The sequence below is a fragment of the Dendrobates tinctorius genome, unplaced genomic scaffold (assembly GCF_039654945.1).
Source record: "Dendrobates tinctorius isolate UK_male_01 unplaced genomic scaffold, ASM3965494v1 ptg000022l, whole genome shotgun sequence".
NCBI lineage: Eukaryota > Metazoa > Chordata > Amphibia > Anura > Dendrobatidae > Dendrobates > Dendrobates tinctorius.
The window spans coordinates 18,982,689-19,008,232 of record NW_027361690.1 but is presented as its reverse complement, the minus strand read 5'-3'; the positions used below and the strand labels follow the sequence as shown (position 1 = coordinate 19,008,232).

General features: G+C 43.3%; 1 protein-coding gene across 1 annotated transcript in view; it reads right to left on the bottom strand.

Annotated features, from left to right (window-relative positions):
- Positions 1-25,544, bottom strand: part of SLC12A1 (solute carrier family 12 member 1) — a 179,863-nt gene that overhangs the window by 69,627 nt on the left and 84,692 nt on the right. The window contains exons 12-14 of the mRNA XM_073568454.1: positions 10,975-11,098; positions 8,498-8,599; positions 3,180-3,335 (exon numbers count right to left, since the gene is read on the bottom strand). Of these exons, the coding sequence (XP_073424555.1) occupies positions 3,180-3,335; positions 8,498-8,599; positions 10,975-11,098 (382 nt within the window). The remainder of the gene's footprint in view (positions 1-3,179; positions 3,336-8,497; positions 8,600-10,974; positions 11,099-25,544) is intronic.

Genomic DNA, 25,544 nt, shown 5'->3' with positions numbered 1-25,544 from the left:
AAGGTGAATTTCTCTGGAATAAGACATTGGATAGCAGTTATCATTTTATTTGACTTTTTATTACCTGCATGCCCATATAGATGGCATAGGAGAGTTGATCCAAATGACAGATTCCATTTAAATTTGATTTAAAGCTAAATCTGATTTAAGTTTTAAAAGCAGACAATGAGTACAAAGTGACTAAAAAATATTTTACTTTATTTTTTTTTAAATGAGTAAAATGATCCAATATCTCATGTCTATGAGTGGCAAAAGTATGTGAACATTTAGGATTAACTGATAGTTTGAAAATAAAATTAGAGTCTAGTGTTCACAATCAATGGGATAGAATCATAGAATGCTAGCATTGGAAGAGACCTCTATGGTCATCATATTCTCTCCTACTCAAGGCAGGATTCACTAAACCATCTCTGACAGATGTCTGTCCAAACTTTGTTTGAAGACTTCCATTGAAGGAGGTCTCACCACCTCTCATGGCAGCCTGTTCCACTCATTGATCACCCTCAATGTCAAAGCTTTTTCTAATATCTAATCTGTATCTTCTCCCTTTCAGTTTCATTCCATTGCTTCTCGTGTTTCCATGTGCAGATGAGAATTAGGATGATCTCTCTACACTGTGACATCCCTTCAGATATTTGTAGTCAGCTATTAAGTCTCCTCTTAGCCTTCTTTTTTGCAAGCTAAACATTCCCAGATTCTTTACCCGTTCCTCGTAGGACATACTTTGCAGTCCCCTCAACATCCTGGTAGCTCTTCCCTAAACTTACTCCAGTTTTTCAATGTCTTTTTTAAAATGTGGTGCCCAGAACTGGGCACAGTATTCCAGATGAGGCCTGACCAATGAGGAGTAGAGGGGGATAATTACTTCACGTGATCTAGACTATGTGTATCTCTTAATACATCCTAGAACTTTGCCTTTTTTGCTGCTGCATCACACTATTGACTCATGTGCAGTCTGTGATCTATGAGTATGCAAAACACAAGCCGCGGAGACACCATCACATGTTTCTCAACGCAAGCAATGACTAGCCAGGTCTTTTCCCGGGAAGGAACAACCACGGGAAGGGCAGTCTCCAATGAAGGAAACCATCTATGCCAAAACATGGTATCCATCCACAGACAGCTGTTTCGGGGTATTGCCCCTCATCAGTGTGGAGTAGGAAACTGGCCAGTAAGAGCAATGCCTAGTAGAAGACTGTGAAAAATGAGGATGAATGAACTCATGGAGATCAACATCCAGCACTGCGGAGACACCATCACATGTTTCTCAACACAGTGATTCTAGAGCAAAGCCCCCATCCCTTATGGGAAATATGTAAAATATGCTGGCTAGTCATTGCTTGCGTTGAGAAACATGTGATGGTGTCTCCGCGGCTTGTGTTTCCTACTCCACACTGATGAGGGGCAATACCCTGAAACAGCTGTCTGTGGATGGATACCATGTTTTGGCATAGGTGGTTTCCTTCATTGGAGACTGCCCTTCCCGTGGTTGTTCCTTCCCGGGGAAAGACCTGGCTAGTCATTGCTTGCGTTGAGAAACATGTGATGGTGTCTCCGCGGCTTGTGTTTTGCATATTTTTACAATTGGGGATTTCTTAGGACCTCAGCAGAAGAGTTCTTGATGCTCATCAGGCTAAAAAAGTTACACTACTATTTTTAAAAAGTTACGACTCCACCAATTTACTGACAAATGGAGGATGTTCAAGACTATTATTACCTTCCTCAGGATTAGTCAACCAACAAAGATTTAAGAGCAAGAGCACTCTAAGAGCAATGCAGATTATAGTCCGCAAGGTCACAGAGGAAACAAAGGTATCTTCTAAACAACACACAGACTCTTTCACATTAGCTAATGTTAATGTTCATGTGCACACCATTAGAAGGACACTGAACAACACTAGTACAATGATGTGCATGACAGTATTGCAAGGACAAAGTCACTGCTCTTCAAGAAGAACATTGTTGCCCATCTGCAGTTTGATAAAGATCATCTGGACAAGACAGAAGGATACTGGTACAATATTTTGTAGATGCTTGAGATCAAAATAGAGCTTTTTGGTTTAAATGAGAAGCATTCTGTTTGGCTAAAGAAAAACACTGCATTAGAGCATAAAAATCTCATAACATCTGTGAAATACGATACTGGTAGTATCATGGATTATGCCTGTTTTGCTGCATCAGGGCTAGGATGACTTACAATCATTGATGGAATGACTGAACAATGAATTCTCTAATATAACAGAAAATTCTAAAGGACAATGTCAAACTGTCTCCAAAATATTAAAGAAGAACAGCTTCCCATCCGGGTGAAAAACATGTAACGTTTATTTCGCCATGACAAAATGCAACGTTTTGACCATCACATGGTCTTTTTCAACCATGTGATGGTCGAAATGTCGCATTTTGTCATGGCGAAATAAACGTTACATGTTTTTCACCCGGATGAGAAGCTGTTCTTCTTTAATATTTTGGATTCCGTGATGTCCAACTGAGTCTTTGGACTTTGAACGTGCCTGTCCTGGATCTAGAATTTGCTGTCGGCCAATTTCTTTTTTACGAATGTCAAACTGTCTGTCTATAAAATGAATCTGAAGAGAACATGCAGCAAGACACCTACCCAAAGCACACAAGTTACTATATAAACATGGTTAAAGTAGAATAATCTTAAAGTTTTAGAATGGTCTAGTCAAAGTCCTGACCCTAATCATATAGGAATGTTGTGGAAAGACCTAAAGAGAGCAGTTTATGGGAGAAAAACAACAACATAACACAATTTAAATTGTTTTGTAGGGTGGAATGGGCTAAAATTCCTCTATGCCAATGTTCAGGTTTACTCAACAATTATTCGAAACGTTTAGATGCAGTTATTGATGCACAAGGGCGTCACACCAGATACTGAAAGCATGAAAGCAAAGTTTCAAGGTTCAAAAACTATTGTTGTTGATAGACATTTGATACTGAACCATTTTCCGCCAATAAATGACAGTGTCCAATATTTTGACTCATTTGCTTGATTTGGTGATCTGTATCTACTCTTAGGACTAGTGTGAAAATCTGATGAAGTTTTAGTTCAAATTTATGCAGAAATATGGAAATTACTGAAGGGTTCACAAGCTGTCAAACACTGCTTTATACCTTATGTTCATTTTACTTTAACTAATTTATTATACAATTCCTACCTGGCTTCTTGTATGTCACATAGATGTACAGGAAAAGTTCTATCCCATAAGTGATGAGAGCAGCCCACCAGTTGATGACAAACATCACACCACAGCACAGCATGGCTCCAAACAGGGACACCCACATGTTGTAATATTTGAATGCAGGTCTCCATCCTGTATGTATAAGATGGATTCATCATGTTATATTCACCGTCTATTAGAGGCTCCAGATAAGAAAGCGTATCAACAGATTACAGACTTGGCCTTGCATTTGTGGCGTTTCAGGTCTTTGATACTGGTGACTTATCCTTAGGGCAGGTGCAGATGAGCATAATATCGGATGGCACTCGGACCACTGTTAGTCTATGGGGCAGTGCACATGTCCAAAAAAAAATCGCAGCATGCCTGAGTTTGATGCGATATTTGGATCGCACTCAGCAAATCAAGTCAATGAGTCCAAGGACAGTGTCCATGGACTGACAAAATGGAGAAGATGGAGAAATTATTTCTGCATCTTTTCATCATCTAAGAGAATCAGATCATGTTGTGATCATACTCTGATCAGAGTGAGATTTGCATAATCGACGCTTGGATGTACGAATATATTCTTATCTGCAACTGCCCTAAGGACAGATCATCAATATCAGAATGGCGGGGGGGTTGTCACTTTGCACCACAACTAGTCAGAAGGGCCGATGTTGCTTTAATGCCCTCTATTTACCAGGTATCACTTACATTTTGGGGTGGTTGTGCTTGGTTCTGCAGATCTCTTCAGCTCAGTCCCATTCAAATACCAGGCACCGACACAACAAAATTTGCCGAGCAATGCTCAGTAAACAATGAAGAGGCCTCAACGCTCATGAAAATGAACCAGCCTTTTCAATCAGCTGATTGTTTGGGTGCCAAGAAGTCAGACCCCACTTATCTGATATTATTGAACATAAAAAAAAAGCTTTAAGGGGAACTTGTCAACTGATTTATGCTGCCCAAATCACGGGGAGCATTAATCAGAGTCTTGCCGCACAGCTTTATGTATTTTTCTCTGAATTGTTCCCAAGTTAGAAGATCCGGCCGGGGACAGCACCTCAAGATGAAACTAGTCTGGCAACCCTGGCTGGCTTTTCCTATCACTGCTAGTGGTGATTGACAAGTCTCTGATAGTGAAAGACCTGTCAATCACCTGGATCACTGATGGGAAAAAACAGTTGAGGGTGCCAGATTAGTCTTCTCTCTAGGCATGGTCCCCGACATCAGTCATGCAGCCAGTTTCTGATACATCCTAACCATGGAGTGGGCAGCATGAATCAGCTGACAATTTCCTTTTAAAAAAAGTATCAAAAATGCCGAGTGGCTGCCTATAATGCTGGGTTTTACACAGCAAGGGATTTCAAATCTCATTAGTCTAAAGGGATAGTCTGAGATGCCCCCTATTACACAGTCATGAATTGGCGTCCTAAAACCTACGGCAGTAACACAAAGTAATGAAGCTGAATATTTATTGTAACAATATCTGTTTTCTTGCAGATGATGGAGTCAAAGCTTTAAAAACAAAAAACAGTTATTAAACTTTGCAGAACAGTGTCTTTTTTAATTCCCCTTATACCTAAAGTGCCTGTTCTTGCCATTAAATATGACATTAGTATTACTGGCTTAGTTAATATAATGTCATATTTGTAAATGTGTAATCAATACAACTATACTGTGATATACAAATCTGTGTTTTAAAGATACGGTGTGGGAGAAAGATATCGACTTTCTTGTCACTACTTATTCTGCAAATATTGAAGAACCAAGAATGTGGTCACGTTGGCTCCTCAGATAGAGCCCTGCATATCTCCCATCATTATGTATTGCAGTCGGAGGGGATATAACCCAGGAGCATTAATAAGCAAGTTGTCATTCATAAAGCTTTAATATTAAATATTCCGCAACTCAGATAAAGAACATGTCACTCAACCGCAAGCAGTCACTTTAATTACAGAAACATGTAAGTATTGTATCATTATAATATATTATATTGCATAAAAAGGCTGAATATCAATATTGAAAAAGCCTTGACTATTACTTTAAGTGTTATTATGATGAGAATATTTCTGGGAATGAAATTGGTTAGACATGCCTGGATAAATTAGAGCGTTGCTGCAGATTGATAACGCAGCACAGGCCCACCTATAGATTTAACATTTCATAGAATACAGTATTCCAGATGTGTTAAAATGGAAAATGATCTGATTTCAGCCTTTACATCACAAACAATTAGTAATAAGAGGATAGGATCCTACAAGAAGTTGAAGCAGAATGTCCTAGACCAGGGGTCCCCAACCTGTAGCTCGGGAGCCACATGTGGCTCACGGTCCCACGAATTGTGGCTCGCGACTGTCTGCCAGCTTGTTGCGTTAGCTCCAGATCTAGTAAACAGGTATGAAGAGAACCTCTCAAAATGGTGAAAATTGTGAGTAGCCCTGCACAGAAGTGCAGATGTGGATGCACATTTACTGGTCTTAGGGGTTTAGAGATGTTTTAGGTATGGTACGCTGGAGACAGGATGATACTACCTGTTAGAGGAGGTTCTTTAAGCTGGATGCGACAGTGTGTTGGGAGTCCTTGATGGGAGAATACTGAATGGGGGTATTGTGGGAACAAGCCCTGGATCTCAGTGTACTGCTTTGGAGTGATTTATGTGGAAATTCTTTGGTTATCATTATACCTGTAATGGGGGCTTTGGTTGACACTACTTTGAGGGGGTGGGAGCTGAATGTGGCTTGCAACCCTCTCTCAGTGCTGAATGTGGCTCGTGACCCTCTCTCTAAGCTGAATGTGGCTCTAAAGGTCAGAAAGGTTGGGGACCACTGCCCTAGAGCATAAATTAAAATGAGACAGTTATATTAGTAACATACAACATTTTTATTAATTGCTTACTCACATTAAAAAAGATATAAATGACCCATAAACAACAGGTAACAAGATGAGTATGATTGGAAAAGAAACCAGGCACCATGTACCATCAGGCTCAACTCATATCAAAATAACAGCACATGCTAACAGCACAAAGTATTAATGGTTACAAGGTATACTGTGATTCACAAATCTCCTTTGAGAAATGGCATTAGAAAATAGTACCAAACTCTGTGTAGCACCATATAGGGGACAGTGTATAGCAAAGAAAGGTCTAAACCTCATAGGGATACAAAGTGCCGCTAGTAGCACTGTTACCAGGAGTGCTCACCCATGTGGGAGAGAGAGGGTGACTGGCCATGTGTGCCGCAGCCCCGACGCGCGTTTCACATGGTGGGCTTCTTCAGGGGGGTGTGTTTTTTTAAATGTGAGTGAGCAATTAATAAAAATTTTGATTTTGTATGTTACTAATATAACTGTCACTTTACTCACTTTATGCTCTAGGATGTTCTGCTCCAATTTCTTGTAGGATCCTACCAATGTAGGGAGTTGCCCTTCCCTTGAACAGTGTTCATTTTTTCCCAGTTGGGATTAATATACACATATATGTGTATCCGGCATGTCAGGTTTTGTTAATTAGTAATAAGAGGATGTAGAATTTTTTGTTTCAGCCTATATACAAAATATGGGTGTACTAACTATGAGAAAAGTTCTTATATAACTAATTGATCCTATAGTAGATGTGAATTATATTTGAAGTTTGAACCTATTAAAATCTGGCACCAGGTTTCCCGAATGTAATCATGGCCACCACCTTTAATTCCTCTTATACAGTATTCTAGTAAGCTGTTTGTAAGTCCCCAATCCCCTCTGCAGAGAACCAAAAATACCAATTATTCTACCCCTATATGGCGTGGTTCGGTCCAATGGGCGTCGCATGTCTTGTTCCAGCGCCACCTCTCTTGTCGCAAACACCATGGTCCTGCTTGTTTCATGTGGATGATGCGTCCCACACGCAGTGTCCCCCAAAGCTGCTCCTGTGCAGGCGCACTTCACTTTGCCCTACTTTACAGTACTTTGCTCTGCCCGCCACAGAGAGAAGTACGCCTGGAGGACACTGTGTGGATGACGTACGACGCGTCATCCACATGAAGCAGCGAAGGAGGATGGCAATTGTGATGACAGAAGTGGTGTCGAATCAAGACCTGTGACGCCCTTCAGCTGGACCATGATGTTATAGGGGTATAATAAATGGCATTTTTTTGCTATACAGTAAGGATAGGGGCTTACATACAGCTTACTAGACTGATGTTAAAGAGGCCTTAAAGGTTGTGGCAGTATTAAAACCTTGTTACCAGTTACCCTTAAGGGGAACCTGTCACCAGAAATAATGCTATTAACCTACATATATGGGGTTACTCTGTAGGTTAATAGTGTTTTTATGCTCTCCGGCGCCTGCACGTAGCCGAATGATACGCGAGACAATGAACTTTATTCTTACCGCCAGCATTCGTTATTCAGTTATGGAGGTGGGTGCGCCGCGGATCAGTCACACTCTGACTATACAGAGTGGCCGCTGTAACTGACTTACACTCGCTCTACATTGGGGGCGCGGTTACAGCAGCCGCTCTGTGTATTCAGAGTGTGACTGAGCCAGCGGTGCCCTCGCCTCCATAACTGAATACCGAATGCTGGGGGGAGAATAAAGTTCATTTTCTCCCCACAGCATTTGGCTACGTGCAGGCACTGGGCAGGATCATAACGCTGTTAACCTGCAGATTAACCCCATATCTGCAGGTTAACAGCATTATTTCTGGTGACCGGTTCCCTTTATGAGCTCTCATATAGCAATATGCTGCTCCATACTTGGAGCAAAAGTACAGAGAACGAATTTCAGGGTGACACTATCCTTTCCCTAAAACGGATGAGAAGAAAGAAAAAAGTAGTGGTAAGGAAATGGCGTGAGCTCCTGTGCCATGATGGTGATGAAATGAACCCTCACCAGGAGAAGGGTTCTATGTTTGCTCTTGGTTTCCTCAATCTCGTCAAAAATCACAAATACAGATCAAATGAAGATAATTATTATATTCTACCATTTTCTTATTACATAGTTGTGGAATTAGAGGCATTTTCTTTTACATTGAAATAAATCTCTTCTCACCTTATGATTATTCCAGACGAAGAGTCAATGTACAATTTACATCCAAAAGACACCATACTACTGTACCTATGGAAGGGAGCCCATATAGTAATGACCTATATAGCCAAAGCTCTAGAGCGGGGGGCAACCATCAGCCATTTCAGAGGAGGGATCCCTAGAGTAGTAGCTTGCATGATACAACATTTCATTAGTAAAATCCCCATGACTGCGGCATATATCTATACGACAACAACAAGATAATAAAACATACAAATGATTTGCTGGCGTTCATTGCACTGACCTGGTGATTTTGCATATGAAGCATGGAAACAAGAGAAGTTGATCAGAGCGTAAGAAGCCAGGAAGAAGTTGGAGATGATGGGGGCGATGGTATTCAGTTCAGCTGCATGAGGGAAGCAAAATCTTAGAAAGCGATGTCTTAGGCTGTGTTCACACCTATGCGTTTTTTCACGTTTTTTGCGGTTTTACCAAATAAACCACTTAAAAAAATGCTTAAAAGAAGCATCCCATTCATTTTAATGAATTCCGCACTTTTTGTGCATATTGATGCGTTTTTTCCGCGAACAAACTGCATCGAGGAAAAAAAAGCAGCATGCTCATTAATTTCGCGGAAAATTCCGCATTTCTAGCTATTTTCTATGAGGCTGGGACCGCTCCGGAAAAACTGCATTAAAAACGCTCAGAAAACGCACGGTGAACTCGCAGAAAAAAACGCGCGTTTTCTGGGAAGGAGTCAGGTTTTCAAGCAGAAATTTTCTGCATACATGTGCACATAGCCTAAAGGTTCTTCTTACTGTTCGATATCTCATTTGACTTTTTTCTTTACTTTTTAATAAACCAGTTGATACATTTTGACCTTATTATCTAATAATAGATGTAAATTGCTGCATACTGTAGTGCAAAGGAACTCTCTTAATCGGTGATGTAAAAGCTGAACTACACAAACCCTTTGAGGCCGTGTGCCCACGTAGCGTTTTTTAAGTGTTTTTATGTGTGTTTTGGGGTCAAACCGCATCAAAAACGCTTAAAAAAAAGCATCCCATTCATTTTAATGCATTTTGGCCTTATTGTGCCAATGGATGCGTAAGGAAACGCTTAGGCTAGTTTCACACTAGCTTATTTTCCACGCAGCGCTCTGCGCCGCTAAGCCCTGCCCCCTGCCGGCTCCCTGCCCGCCCCATCCGGTCATCGCCACCTACTATCGCACACGGCTGCATGCGATCTGCGCACCCTATGCAACATGGTGTGTTTGGCGCACACCGGCGCACCTTCAAAAGTGTGCAGCGCACTCTAAAATCCTACTAGCGCACGGTCTGCACACCCTATGCTAAAGATAGGGTGCGCAGATCGCATGCAGCAGTGTGCGATAGTAGGTGGCGATGACCGGATGGGGCGAGCAGGGAGCTGGCAGGGGGCGGGGCTTAGCGGCGCCTAGCGCTGCGTGGAAAATAAGCTAGTGTGAAACTAGCCTTAGCGGTAAAAAACGCAGCATGTTCATTAATTTCCACTTAGGTCCACGCTTTTGGCTATTTCCAATAGTCCAAAAGACGAGCGGAAAAAAACGCATCAAAAACGCGCGTTTTTTGCGCAAAAAAGTGCAAAAATCGTGGAAAAAAACGCGCATTTTCTGGGAAGGAGACCCGTTTCCTGAGCGTTTAAAAACGCTACTGTGGGCACATAGCCTTAAAGTTTTCTCGCCCTAATTCTGGTGACCCTGAAGCACTGATTCACGAGCGATCCTGACATACAAATCATTTTCCATGGAGGATGCAAACTCACACAATGTCTATAAAATGTATTTATCCACTGTTCACACTAGCTTTATGACTTCTGTTTAAAACATTGCCAATATACACAATCTGTATTCACAGGGATACTGGAAAATTCCATCCTACTTCATCTATAGGAATGCTGGCATTTTTGATGACGAGAATAATAATAAAGTCTGTTTTTCTTGTCATCAAAATTACCTAAATATATATATACCACTCCATCAGACAATTCATGTTGTGCTTGGTGATGTAAGGCTTTCATGCTGCTGCTCAGCCATTGAAATCAATACCATGATGCTCCTGGGGTGCAGTTTTTCTGCGGATGTTAGTGGTATCCATTTCTAAATGCATGGATACCTGTACCCCACACAAGTATCAGTATCTTATGTATTACCATCAAACCAGGAAAGCTATGCCACTACACATTACAGTTTTCATTTTAAGGGTTGGTGCATTTGACCGATAATCTCATACAAGGGCTATTTGTGGTTTTTACGGTTAGGATTCGTACCTAGGCTATTCTATGGGGTTGTGCACATGTTCGATTTTTTTCCTCAGACTGAACAGGCCACGGAAAAAATTGGAGACATGTCCAATTTTGATATGACACTTTTGATCAAAATCCGCATTGCACGTCAAAGAGTCCTTAAAAAAATTGATCCGCACTCTGATGACACCCAAGTGCGGTCCATTTTTCATGTACTGTTAGAATGGAGAAGGCGGAGAAATGTTTTTGTTTTCTCTACAAGTCACAGAAAAACTGATGCCACTCTGATCAAAATCTCATCATAATAATTAAACCATTGTTCTCGGATGCCGAGAAAACGGTCGTGTGAGCTCTGCCCGAAGATGAATTCACATTTCTTTACAAAGCACAATTTGCTTTGCGTAAAAAAGGCAGATTTCTCACTGATGGATTTATTGTCCTGTGGGTTCCAAAATGGCTACAATATATAGAACGACATAAAAGGCAAAAATTACTAACCGATCAGGATAAAGGCCATTGCGATGATAAATGTAAGGACGTATCCTCTGATTGGTTCGTTGTTTTTTCCATGTCCTTTAGCGAAAAAGTGAAGTGCTTTGTAAATGTTATCCTTGCAGAGCGCCTGTAGGGAAATCAATATACGCTCACTTAACTTATTTCAGTGTAATAAAAATGTTCCCATCCACTACATGACCCGTCATCACTGGGATGATTCACGGTCTTGTACTGATCACACAAAGCTGCCATCATAGGTTGCATTAATTTTTATGGGTACAGACATACCTTATTTAACCGGATAATCATTATGACTGACCCTTTTGAGGACACGAGTATAAAATTGTTAATATCTCGTGTAATTTGAAAGGACTTTAGAGCTGTTGATTGTACAACAAGTGGCTCTCTAAGGCATAAAAACTAATATTACATGCTATTAACCCATCACCTGAACGCTCCATTTCTGAGCAATAAGGTCAAAATGTTCTGCGTCTACATGGAAACTAGTGAAGGCTTGCATCGGTGCAGATGCTAATTACTGGCCGACAGATTGTCTTTAATGACAGTGCGAAATGAAATAATAATGTACAAATCCTATAGAGTAAATGAAATGTATTCTGGCAATGACCTCCAATTGTACTTTTCTTTATGTCTCCCAGTTCAGACATATACATATATAATGTGCTTTATATATATTGTAAAAGGGTCCAATTACTATTACTATTTGCCGTAAAGAAATGCTTCTTTTGCCAGTAAATAAGTAAATCAACGATAAAATGTTAAAATGTTATATACAGTGGTTTCTGGCACAAAACTACAAGATCATCTGAAATGTCACAAGTCCAGAAGTGAAGACTTAGCAGCGTTAGCCAATTATGAGAGGGTAGAGAGTTGTACATTTTATGTTAGCATCTTATTTTAGTCGTCATCCTGTGTGTACGTTTTATGTCATGTTATATGACCTCCCAATAAACTAGAATATTGTCTTATGAATAAATGGCTGATAAGGATGACTTTACAGTATATATACAGTGAAGGAAATGATTATTTGATCCCTTGCTGATTTTGTAAGTTTGCCCACTGACAAAGGCATGAACAGTCTATAATTTTAAGGGTAGGTTAATTTTAACAATGAGAGATAGAATATGACAAATAAAATCCAGAAAATCACATTGTATAAATTATATAAATTTGCATTTTGCAGTGAGAAATAAGTATTTGATCCCCTACCAACCATTAAGAGTTCTGGCTCCTACAGACCAGTTAGACGCTCCTAATCAACTCGTTGTCTGCATTAAAGACAGATGTCTTACATAGTCACCTTTATAAAAGACTCCTGTCCACAGACTCAATTAATCAGTCAGACTCTGACCTCTACAACATGGGCAAGACCAGAGCTTTATAAGGATGTCAGGGACAAGATTATAAATCTGCACAAAGCTAGAATGGGCTAAAAAACTATAAGTAAGACGCTGGGTGAGAAGGCGACAACTTTTGGTGCAATAGTAAGAAAATGGAAGAAATACAAAATGACTGTCAATCCACATTGATCTGGGGCACCATGCAAAATTTCACCTCATGGGGTATCCTTGATCATGAGGAAGGTGAAAAATCAGCCTAAAACTACATGGGGGGAACTTGTTAATGATCTCAAGGCAGCTGGTCACCAAGTCACCAAGAAAACCATTGGTAACACATTACGCCGTAAAGGTTTAAAATCCTGCAGTGCCCGCAAGGTCCCTTTGCTCAAGAAGGCACATAGGCAGGCCCATCTGAAGTTTGCCAATGAACACCTGGAGGATTCTGTCAGGGATTGGGAGAAGGTGCTGTGGTCAGATGACACAAAAATTGAGATCTTCGGCATTAACTCAAGTCACCGTGTTTGGAGGAAGAGAAATGCTGCCTATGACCCAAACAACACCATCCCCACTGTCAAGCATGGAGGTGGAAACATTATGTTTTGAGGGTGTTTCTCTGGAAAAGGCACAGGACTATTTCACCACATCAATGGGAGAATGGATGTAGCCATGTACCGTAAAATCCTGAATGACAACCTCCTTCCCTCTGCTAGGACATTAAAAATGGGTCGTGGCTGGTTCTTCCAGCAAGACAATGACCCAAAGAATACAGCTAAGGCAACAAAGAAGTGGCTGAAAAAGAAGCACATTAAGGTCATAGAGTGGCCTAGCCAGACTCCAGGTCTTAATCCCATAGAAAACTTGAGGAGGGAGTTGAAGCTCTGAGTTGCCAAACCACAGCTTCAAAATCTTAATGATTTAGAGATGATTTGCAAAGAGGAGTGGACCAAAATTCCTCCTGACATGTGCACAAACCTCATTATCAACTACAAAAAACATTTGACTGCTGTGCTTGACAGCAAGGGTTTTGCCACCAAGTATTACATTTTGTTTGCAGTGAGAAATAAGTATTTGATCCCCCTGGCAAATTGCAAATAAATTTATATAATTTATACAAAGTGATTATCTGGATTTTATTTTTGATATTCTATCTCTCAATGTTAAAATTAACCTACCCTTAAAATTATAGACTGTTCAAATCTTTGTCAGTAGGCAAACTTACAAAATCAGCAAGGGATCAAATAATTATTTTCATTCACTGTATATATATACCGTATATACTCGAGTATATGCCAAGATTTTCAGCCCATTTTTTAAGGCTGAAAGTCTCCTTCTCGGCTTATAATCGAGTCATATACAGGGGTCGGCGGGAGAGGGGGAGCGGGGGTGTCAGAGATCATACTCACCCCCTCCTGGCGCTGTCTCTGCAGCCCCTCTTTTCCCATGGTCCCGGTGCCCCAGCTCTTCCTGAGTTCAGCGGTCATGTGGTACCGCTCATTAAAGTCATGAATATGCGCATATTCATGAATTTAATGAGCGGTACCACGTGACCGCTGAAACCTGGAAGAGCTGCGGTGCCGAGACCATGGGAGAAGAGGGGCTGCAGAGACAGCACCAGGAGGGGGTAAGTATGATCCCTGACACCCCTGCTCCCCCTCTACCGCCGAGAGGGTTTGAGTATGACGGGGGGAGCCATATTCACCTGTCCCCATTCCACCGCCGTGCGCCACTCTGTCCTCCGAATCCTCTGACTGTGATGTTCAGGTCAGAGGGCGCGATGACGTAGTGAGTGTGTGCCCCCTGCTGAACGTCACTGCAGAGGACCTGGGAGACAGAGCAGCACATGGCGATGGAACGGGAACAGGTGAATATCGTCTGTGCTGGGGGCCTGAGGCAGCGGCGACACCGGCACCTGTCTCGCATAGCACGCCGGTGTCCCTGCCTGCTCAGAACACAGGCACCTGGCCACCAGCGACAAGAGGTATGTCATTTTTTCTAATTGCAGCAGCGGCAGCAGCAATATATGAGCCGTATTTATCTATGGAGCATCTTTTTGGGCCACCATTAACCCTTGTGCAGCATTTTATGGGCCGTATTTATCTATGGAGTATCTTCTTGGGCCACCATTAACCCTTGTGCAAAATTTTATGGGGGTATTTATCTATGGAACATCTTCTTGGGCCACCATTAACCCTTGTGCAGCATTTTATGGGGGGCATTTATATATGGAGCATCTTTTTGGACCACCATTAACCCTTGTGCAGCACCATCCTCGACTTATACTCAAGTCAATAAGTTTTCCCAGTTTTTTGGTGGCAAAATTAGGGGCCTCGGCTGACACTCAGGTTGGCTTATACTCGAGTATATACGGTGTGTGTATATATATATATATATATATATATATATATATATATACACCGTATATTACTCACAAAAAGTTAGAGATATTTGGCTTTCTGGCAAAATTTATGGAAAACATACAAAGTTCACGCTACAGTGATATTTTACCATGTAGTGCATTTAAGTAGAAGCATGCAATGATGATTTCCTCATCTCAAACAATGTATTGAAGCAAAAGACAACAACAGGGGTGGGTATACACCCAACAAAGAATGTCAGTGCCTCAAAAACTTGTCATGTAGCCCTGAGGATCAATTACAGCTTGACAACGACGTCTCATGCTGTTCACAAATCGAGTTATTGTCTGCTGAGGCATGGCGTCCCACTCTTCTTGAAGGGCGGCCCTCATGTCATTGAGGTTCTGGGGTACAGCGTTATGAACCTATTCACGGTGACTCAGCTGATTCCATAGGTTTTCTATGGGATTTAGGTCTGGAGAAAGTCTCCAGCCAGTCTCCAGCAGCCGTTCCCTAATGATGTGACCTCGATGAGCTGGAGCATTGCTGTGCATGAAGATGAAATTAGGCCTGTGTATGTGCATAGGCACAATAACTGGAATAATTATGTTATTCAAGTAGTAGGGGCTTGTCACTGTACCATTTCCAAAGTGTAAGGCAGTCTGTTTGAACTAGACACACCTGTCCACATTGTAACACCACCACCACCAAAGGCTCATCTGATGACAACAGTGGCTGATACATAGCCCTCTCCTTAACGTCTCCAACATCGTTGGTGGCCATCATTTCTGCTCAGTGTGAATTGACTTTCATCAATGAACAGCATTGAGGCCCTCTGGTCCCTTGTCCAGTGTAGATGTTCCCTGGCCCATGCAAGACGATGATGCCTGTGCCTGCAGGTCATCCAGCATGCAGACCACACTGATGTAAACTCTTTTGACTGGTCTGATGGGACACCTAGATGCTGCTCACCTCCATTAAATGTGCTTTGCATTGTGTGGCATTCATAATCCGCTTCTGAAGGGCATTGTTCACAATAAAGAGGTCATCAGTGTGGAATGTGGCCAAAAGATGTCCACTTCTCTGCCTTTCTGTGACACTTCGAGTCTCTATGTATCTCTGTTGCAACCTACTGATGACACTCTAAGCTCAGTGGCCATTTTTATCTGAGAACATCCTGCTTGAAGCCTCGCAACGGCAAGGTACTGTTGATCAATTGTCAGGTGTCTTCTTGGTCCCATGATTTCAAAATGTGAACAGCATGATGTGGAGGACTGTTTAAATACCAATTCTAATCGAAATCCAAAATGTATTGGCCGATTCATGGATCAAACATCTCTTGTAAATTTTGACACTAAACTCCATGTTAGAGAACAGCAAGTTGTACAAAAAGTGCTGCAACATTGAACAGTTGGACATGTATATTCAAACCTTTAGAGAAGGTCACATTAAGTTTACCTGAAAAGATTAGAGTGCAGTTTAGGTTCATCTTGAAATTTCACCCAAAAGCCAAATATCCCTAACTTTTTGTGAGATATATATATATATATATATATATATATATACAGTACAGACCAAAAGTTTGGACACACCCTCTCATTCAAAGAGTTTTCTTTATTTTCATGACTAGATATATAGATTCACTCTGAAGGCATCAAAACTATGAATTAACACATGTGGAATTATATAATTAACAGAAAAGTGTGAAACAACTGAAAATATGTCTTATATTCTAGTTTCTTATAAGTAGCCACCTTTTGCTTTGATTACTGCTTTGCACACTCTTGGAATTCTCTTGACGAGCTTCAAGAGGTAGTCACCGGAAATCGTCTTCCAACAGTCTTGAAGGAGTTCCCAGAGATGCTTAGCACTTGTTGGCCCTTTTGCCTTCACTCTGCGGTCCAGCTCACCCCAAACCATCTCAATTGGGTTCAGGTCTAGTGACTGTGGAGGCCAGGTCATCTGGCGTAGCACCCCATCACTATCCTTCTTGGTCAAATAGCCCTTACACAGCCTGGAGGTGTGTTTGGGGTCATTGTCCTGTTGAAAAATAAATGATGGTCCAACTAAATGCAAACCGGATGGAATAGCATGCCGCTGCAAGATGCTGTGGTAGCCATACATTCAGTATGCCTTCAATTTTGAATAAATCCCCAACAGTGTCACAAGTCTCTTCTGCTTGTTGCCTGTCCTTAGCAGTGGTTTCCTAGCAGCTATTTTCCCATGAAGGCCTGCTGCACAAAGTCTCCTCTTAACAGTTGTAGAGATGTGTCTGCTGCTGGAACTCTGTGTGGCATTGACCTGGTCTCTAATCTGAGCTGCTGTTAACTTGTGATTTCTGAGGCTGGTGACTCGGATGAACTTATCCTCCACAGCAGAGGTGACTGTTGGTCTTCCTTTCCTGGGGCGGTCCTCATGTGAGACAGTTTCTTTGTAGCGCTTGATGGTTTTTACCACTGCACTTGGGGACACTATCAAAGTTTTCCTAATTTTTTAGACTGACTGACCTTCATTTATTAAAGAAATGATGGCCACTCGTTTTTCTTTACTTAGCTGCTTTTTTCTTGCCATAATACAAATTCTAACAGACTATTCGGTAGGACTATCAGATGCGTATCCACCAGACTACTGCACAACACAACTGATGGTCCCAACCCCATTTATAAAGCAAGAAATCCCACTTATTAAACCTGACAGGGCACACCTGTGAAGCGAAAACCAATTCCGGTGACTACCTCTTGAAGCTCATCAAGAGAATGCCAAGAGTGTGCAAAGCAGTAATCAAAGCAAAAGGTGGCTACTTAGAAGAATCTAGAATATAAGACATATTTTCAGTTGTTTCACACTTTTTTGTTAATTATATAATTCCACATGTGTTAATTCATAGTTTTGATGCCTTCAGAGTGAATCTATCTATCTAGTCAAGAAAATAAAGAAAACTCTTTGAATGAGAGGGTCTGTCCAAACTTTTGGTCTGTAAAATATATATATATATATATATATATATATATATATATATATACACTCACTGGCCACTTTATTAGGTACACCATGCTAGTAAGGGGTTGGACCCCCTTTTGCCTTCAGAACTGCCTCAATTCTTCGTGGCAGAGATTCAACAAGGTGCTGGAAGCATTCCTCAGAGATTTTGGACCATATTGACATGATGGCATCACACAGTTGGTGCAGATTTGTCGGCTGCACATCCCTGATGCGAATCTCCCGTTCCACCACATCCCAAAGATGCTCTATTGGATTGAGATCTGGTGACTGAGGAGGCCATTTGAGTACAGTAAACTCATTGTCATGTTCAAGAAACCAATCTGAGATGATTCGAGCTTTATGACATGGCGCATTATCCTGCTGAAAGTAGCCATCAGATGTTGGGTACATTGTGGTCATAAAGGGATGGACATGGTCAGCAACAATACTCAGGTAGGCTGTGGCGTTGCAGCGATGCTCAATTGGTACCAAGGGGCCCAAAGAGTGCCCAGAAAAAATTCCCCACACCATGACACCACCACCACCAGCCTGAACCGTTGATACAAGGCAGGATGGATCCATGCTTTCATGTTGTTTACGCCAAATTCTGACCCTACCATCCCAATGTCGCAGCAGAAATCGAGACTCATCAGACCAGGCAACGTTTTTCCAATCTTCTACTGTCCAATTTCGATGAGCTTGTGCAAATTGTAGCCTCAGTTTCCTGTTCTTAGCTGAGAGGAGTGGTACCCAGTGTTGTCTTCTGCTGCTGTAGCCCATCTGCCTCAAAGTTCGACGCACTGTGCGTTCAGAGATGCTCTTCTGCCTACCTTGGTTGTAACGGGTGGCAATTTGAGTCACTGTTGCCTTTCTATCAGCTCGAACCAGTCTGCCCATTCTCCTCTGACCTCTGGCATCAACATGGCATTTCCGGCCACAGAACTGCCGCTCACTGGATTTTTTTTCTTTTTCGGACCATTCTCTGTAAACCCTAGAGATGGTTGTGCGTGAAAATCCCAGTAGATCAGCAGTTTCTGAAATTCTCAGACCAGCCCTTCTGGCACCAACAATCATGCCACGTTCAAAGGCACTCAAATCACCTTTCTTCCCCATACTGATGCTCGGTTTGAACTGCAGGAGATTGTCTTGACCATGTCTACATGCCTAAATGCACTGAGTTGCCGCCATGTGATTGGCTGATTAGAAATTAAGTCTTAACACACAGTTGGACAGGTGTACCTAATAAAGTGGCCAGTGAGTGTATATAGTGTGTATATATATATATATATATATATATATATATTGTAAGGTAGCGCCTATTGTTCATGTTGGGGACACTCACTTGGCAGCCGATTAATAGGGTCCGGCACGGGGTTTTTCAACATAACCAGTCCATATGGTTTATTGTTACACAGTATAAACCATAGCAGCATGAAGAAAAGGTAACGGTCTTACATCAGACAAAACGAATGTTCATAAAAGAGCTCCGCTCTCTTAGCCCTGTGGTCACACAGGCTGTGCTTTGTCCAGCAAACAGGCTCTATAGCCTCACAGTTATTTCCCCCTGTCCGGGGTTACCTCTTAGTTGCTTCTCATTCAGGATGTCTGTTCCTTCCTGGGGACTGTCCAACACACAGGCCATTATACACAGGCCTCACCAGGTCAGCGGCCTCAGTATGTGTTCTTCAGGTAGGCAGCACACCTTCCAGTACCTAGGCCTTCTGGGATCTTCCACATGTCCCAATCAGATACATGCACTCTCTTCTCATGTGACCAGACCTCAGGCACATTATATGGTCCATAACCACATTCACAGGTGAGTTATGGATCACATGGTTCATGACCTCAATGCAGGTCCTATTTCCCACAGGCACACACACATATACAGGTTTTACTATGGGCATTCAGACACATGCCCTTGGGTGGACCTTCCACATGGCCCACATGCACTCTCTCATGTGACCTACCCTGGTCACCTTATATGGTCCGTAGCCACACCCACAGGTGAGGTATGGATCACATGGCTATGACCTCATTGCAGGTCCTTTCCAGACAACCAGCCATACACACACATATACAGGTTTTACTATGGGCGTTCAGACACACGCCCCTGGGTGGGTTTGTAGGTGAGTGGTCCCACCCATCTCACCAAGCCACCTGGAGGCTCCCTATTGTAAATAGAAACCATCAGCAGAATATCTGCTGATTAATACCGGTTCCAGCTTCCATCCCAGGGCCACCCACCCTGGGATTCATATCGGTCATTTACCATCCTGCCCTTCATCCTTTCTCCACCACAATATATACATCCATATATACTATATACAAGTATATAAGTCACAAAATTATATAAATCACACAATCAATGGACATGTTTTGAAAACTTAGTTTCCATATTTTCATCATTTACATATCATTAACATCTCAATTTATTCAGTACCAAGCCTGAGCAGCACCATCGAAATACATGCACTTACATGTCTTTGCATGCTATCAGAAAAGTTATTAATGGTTGTCTGAGAATTGTTCTTCCACGATCAATACTCTTGGGCACACAAATCATCAAGATCTGCTGCCATCAGTTCGTCTTGCAATTGCCGACAATGATATCCCAAATGTGCTTGATTGGAAACAAGTCCAGATATGCTACAGGCCATGGTAGCACAATTTGTCCATGAAAGTTAATCATGGTAGTACGAGCAACATGTGGCCTTGACACTTTGGAGAAATGGCTGAACCACTGCTTTCATGACGAAATCAATGTAACACCAACCTATTAGCTTACCTTGAATGAAGACTACAAGAGCCCGGCAACTGTACGTTATGCCTCCTTACACAATAGTCCAAGGAGTAGTACCGAGGTGATAACAACCCGTTCTACTGAGCACTTCAATGCATAGAAGCAGTCCCTTGCCAGCTTCAAGTCCATGCTCTCTGCCGCAAAACAAATTTACTTTGCATCTCTCATATCCAACCTGTCTCACAACCCTAAACAGCTCTTCAACACTTTCAATTCTCTACTCCGTCCCACAGCACCTCCTCCCTCTCCTCTCATATCTGCTGAAAACTTTGCCTCCTTCTTTAAGCAGAAGATCGATACGATCAGAGAAAGCTTTGGCACGCAGCCCCCAATGCCGCGCTTAGCCGCTCAGCCCTGTTCTTCCAAAACCAGCTTTTCCACCATGACAGAAGATCAACTCTCCACCCTCCTGTCAAGATCACACCTCACCACTTGTGCGCTTGACCCGCTCCCGTCCCACCTCATCCCTAACTTGGCCACAGTCTTCATCCCAACTCCAACACACCTCTTCAACCTTTCACTTACAAATGGTGTCTTTCCCTCATCCTTCAAACATGCCTCAATCACACCCATCCTCAAAAAGCCCTCCCTCAACCCATCCTCTGTGTCTAACTATCGCCCGATATCTCTTCTCCCTTACCCCTCAAAAATACTGGAATAGCATGCATATCATGAACTGTCCTCCCACCTCTCCTCCTGTTCCCTCTTTGACCGGTTGCAATCTGGCTTCCGACAGCATCACTCAACTGAAACTGCCCTAACTAAAGTCACTAATGACCTACTAACCGCCAAGAGCAAGCGACACTACTCTGTCCTACTTCTCCTGGACCTGTCTTCTGCCTTCAACACCGTGGACCATTCCCTCCTGCTACAGATTTTATCATCTCTTGGCATCTTCTCTTTCTACACTGCCCCTATTGGTCAAACAATCAGTAGATTTGGTTTCCAGTACCATCTCTATGCTGACGACACCCAATTATACGCTTCTCCTGACATCACGCCAGCCTTTCTAGAAAACACCGGCTATTGTCTAAACGCTGTGTCTAACATCATGTCCTCACTATATCTGAAACTGAACCTGTGAAAGACTGAACTCCTTGTGTTCCCTCCCGCTACTAATGTACCTATACCCGACATTGCCATTTCCGTGTGTGGTTCCACTATTACTCCCCAGCAACATGCCCGCTGTCTTGGGGTCATTCTTGACTCCGAGCTTTCCTTTGCCCCCCACATTCGATCACTGGTTTGCTCTTGTCATCTGCACATCAAAAACATTTCTAGAATTCAACCTTTTCTTACTTTTGACTCCGCAAAAACTCTTACTGTTTCTCTTATTCATTCTTGTCTCGACTATTGTAACTCTCTTCTAATCGGTCTCCCTCTTACCAAACTCTCCCCTCTCCAATCTGTCTTGAATGCTGCAGCCAGGATCATATTCCTCACCAATCGTTACACCAATGCCTCTACCTTGTGCCAGTCATTACGCTGGCTACCCATCCACTCCAGAATTCAGTATAAACTTATTACCCTCACCCACAAAGCCCTCCATGGCTCAGCACAACCCTACATCTCCTCCCTTGTTTCAGTATACCACCCTACCCGCGCCCTCCGTTCTGCTGATGACCTGAGGTTAGCATCCTCAATAATAAGAACCTCCCCACTCCCGTCTCCAAGACTTTACACGTGCTGCGCCAATTCTTTGGAATGCCCTTCCCAGGTCAATACGATTAGTCCCCAATCCCCACAATTTTAAGCGTGCCCTGAAAACGCATTTATTCAGACTGGCCTACCGCCTCAACACATTAACCTAATCTATCCCTGGGTGGCACAGTCAAAAGTTTTACCATAACCAGGTTCCCCGCATCATGTTCCCACATGCTTTATACATCCATTAGCCCTCTGTGTCTGTACTGTTACACACTTAACATTATGGCTGGTCCAAACAATCAGGGCAATTGTTACCACCCACCTTTCGTGTCTACCTCTTTCCTCATAGACTGTAAGCTTGCGAGCAGGGCCCTCATTCCTCTTGGTATTTGTTATAATCTATGTGATTGTTGTTATGCTGTAATGTCTATTGTCTATACAAATCCCCTCTTAAATGTAAAGTGCTGCGGAATATGTCAGCGCTATAGAAATAAAATGTATTATTATTATCACAGACTTGGCCCTATCCTGAATTTTATCATACCTAACAGATCGAACATTTAGTGTCTCCCTCTCACACACCACCTCCTCACCTCGCTCCCTGTCTGTCGGTGTTCCTCAAGGCTTAGTCCTAGGACCCCTACTTTTCTCCATCTACACCTTCGCCCTGGGACAGCTCATAGAATCCCACAGTTTGCAGTATCACCTCTATGCCGATGACACGCAGATCTACCTATCTGGACCTGACCTCACCTCCTTACTGACCAAAATCCCTCAATGTCTGTCTGCTATCTCAGCCTTCTTTTCTGCTCGCTTTCGCAAACTGAACATGGACAAAACAGAATTCATCATCTTTCCCCCATCTCACTCTACCCTTCCACCAGACCTATCCATCAATGTCAATGGCTGCTCACTTTCCCCAGTCCCGCGCGCTCGGTGCCTTGGGGTGATCCTCGACTCTGCCCTCTCTTTCAAACTACATAATCAAGCAATTGCCTCCTCCTGCCGCCTCAAACTCAAAAATATTTCCCAGATCCGTACATTCCTCAACCATGAAACCACAAAACACTAGTGCATGCCCTTATCATCTCCCGCCTCGACTACTGCAACCTCCTACTCTCTGGTCTCCCCTTTAGCACTCTGGCACCACTCCAGTCCATCCTAGACTCTGCTGCCCGACTAATCCACCTGTTTCCCGCTATTCCCCAGCTTCTCCCCCCCTATGCCAGGCCCTCCACTGGCTTCCTATTGCCCAGAGGCTCCAGTTCAAAACCCTAACCATGACATACAAAGCCACTCACAACCTGTTTCCTCCATACATCTGTGACATGGTCTCCCAATACCTACCCGCACGCAACCTTCGATCCTCTCAAGATCTCCTTCTCTACTCCCCCCTTATCTCTTCTTCCCACAACCGCATACAAGAGTTCTCCCGTGCTTCCCCCATACTCTGGAACTCTCTGTCACAACACATCAGACTCTCACCAACAACAGAAACCTTCAAGAAGAACTTGAAGCCCCACCTGTTCCGACAAGCCTACAGCCTGCAATGATCCTCATTCTACTGATCCACAGCACGACCCACTCTTCCCTCTCCTAGTGTATCCTGTCACGCTGCGGCTGCCGCGGACTTCTTCTCTTACCTCCCTTCGGCCCCGGCTCACCCGCTCTCCGGGGGTCGCCTCGCTTCCGCACCGGCCGCTGCGGGCCTCGGCGCGGTCCCCTCCGGTCTCCCGTCCACGGCCGACGACCGCCTCTGTTCGGCCCCCTGGTGCACGCCCCCGCTCCTCCTCCTCGGCGGGCACGTCTCCTCGCTATGGCCGGGCGCGCGCTTTCCCCCACCTGAGGACGCGCGCCTCCTCCTCCAGCTGGAGGTCATGACCCGGAAGCCCTTCTCTCTCCCTATATCAGGCCGCCTCCATCTGAAGGCGATGCCTGACTATCACTAGATCTTGCTAGTGACTCTGGCCGCTCTCCTAGTGCTCCCCTGCTCTCTTCCCGTGCATTTACTCAGTCCCTCTTTTGCTCCCTCTCTCCTAGGTTCTGTGTCTCCAGTCCTCGTCCATCTCCCCTGTGTTTCCAGCCTTGCCGTCACGCCTGTCTCGCCAAGCCGTGCCGTCCCCCGTGTCTTCAAGCTGTGCCGTCCCTCCTGTGTCTTCAGGCCGTGCCGTCTCTCCTGTGTCTCCGAGCCGTGTCGTCTGCCCAGTGCCTGCTATTCGGATCTACCTGTCTGTCCGCTTATACTTTCCCGGGTACCGGCTACCGTGGTGATAGTTTCCCGCGGGCTTGCCCCATACACTCCCTGTGTAGGGGGTGGTCCACCTGATCAGCTCGCCCTCGGGAGGTTCGTTGCCACGGTCTAGTGGGTCCACCCCAGGAGTACCTTACATATCCTCACCCATCCCTGTAGACTGTGAGCCCTCACGGGTAGGGACCTCTCTCTTTCTGTACTTGTGTGTCCCTTGTCTTACACATGTTTATTGTACTTGTCTATATTTTCCCCTTTTCACATGTAAAGCGCCATGGAATAAATGGCGCTATATAAATGTATAATAATAATAATAATAATAAAAATAATAATCATACTATACCTTTGCGAAGGCCTCTTCATGATTTTTGCCAGTGTGATCTCCAGATCAACCTACAGCTACCTTTACATCAAAGACAATAGCAGGGCTCATTGCTGAAAAGATTAGTCCCATTCCCACCTCCATTGCCATCTTACTCTGCACCAGGATAATCTTTGAAAACAGTGGCATGAAGTCAGTGGAACACCTGTAGCTGGATATTATTTGGCTTGTAGCCAAATGTCATGCAAATGCAGTCTGATGGTTTCTTTAGGTGCTGTTTTATTCTTTGGGCTTGGTAAGTGACATCCAATATAATTTGTAGTACAGAATGCATCAATCGTGGAACCAGTGATACGGACATTTTTGCAACACAATATCAAGGCTCATGTCACTCATGCTACCGTGAGCAGCCTGCATAGCCTAAGCATGCAACCATGGCCTGCAGCAGTGACCAAGTCAGTAGTCCATGGTCATTGCACCAGAGCCTTGCGACCCATCTCCTACAAACTGGTATCCCAGATGTTTCTTCTGGTCATGTATGCATCATCATGGCGCAAGATCACATTGTGCCAGGTCTGCTAATCGCAAGAGGCACCAGGTATAGTATCAGAAAGGAGGGAGATTGCAGTGTTCTGGTCCAGGGAATGCTGGCTAGTTATGTGGCCATTGTTGCACAAGGGTCCCGCAAATCTCTTTGCTTAACTCTAGACTGTATAGATATAGTATATGGATATGCTGTAGAGAAGCACACAAATTGTAAGAATGCATATTTGTCATGTAAAGTCTTCCTCTACTTTCATTGTCAGTTATTATGGTATTGTATTTTGAGAAGTGACCAAATATAATAATATACCCATTT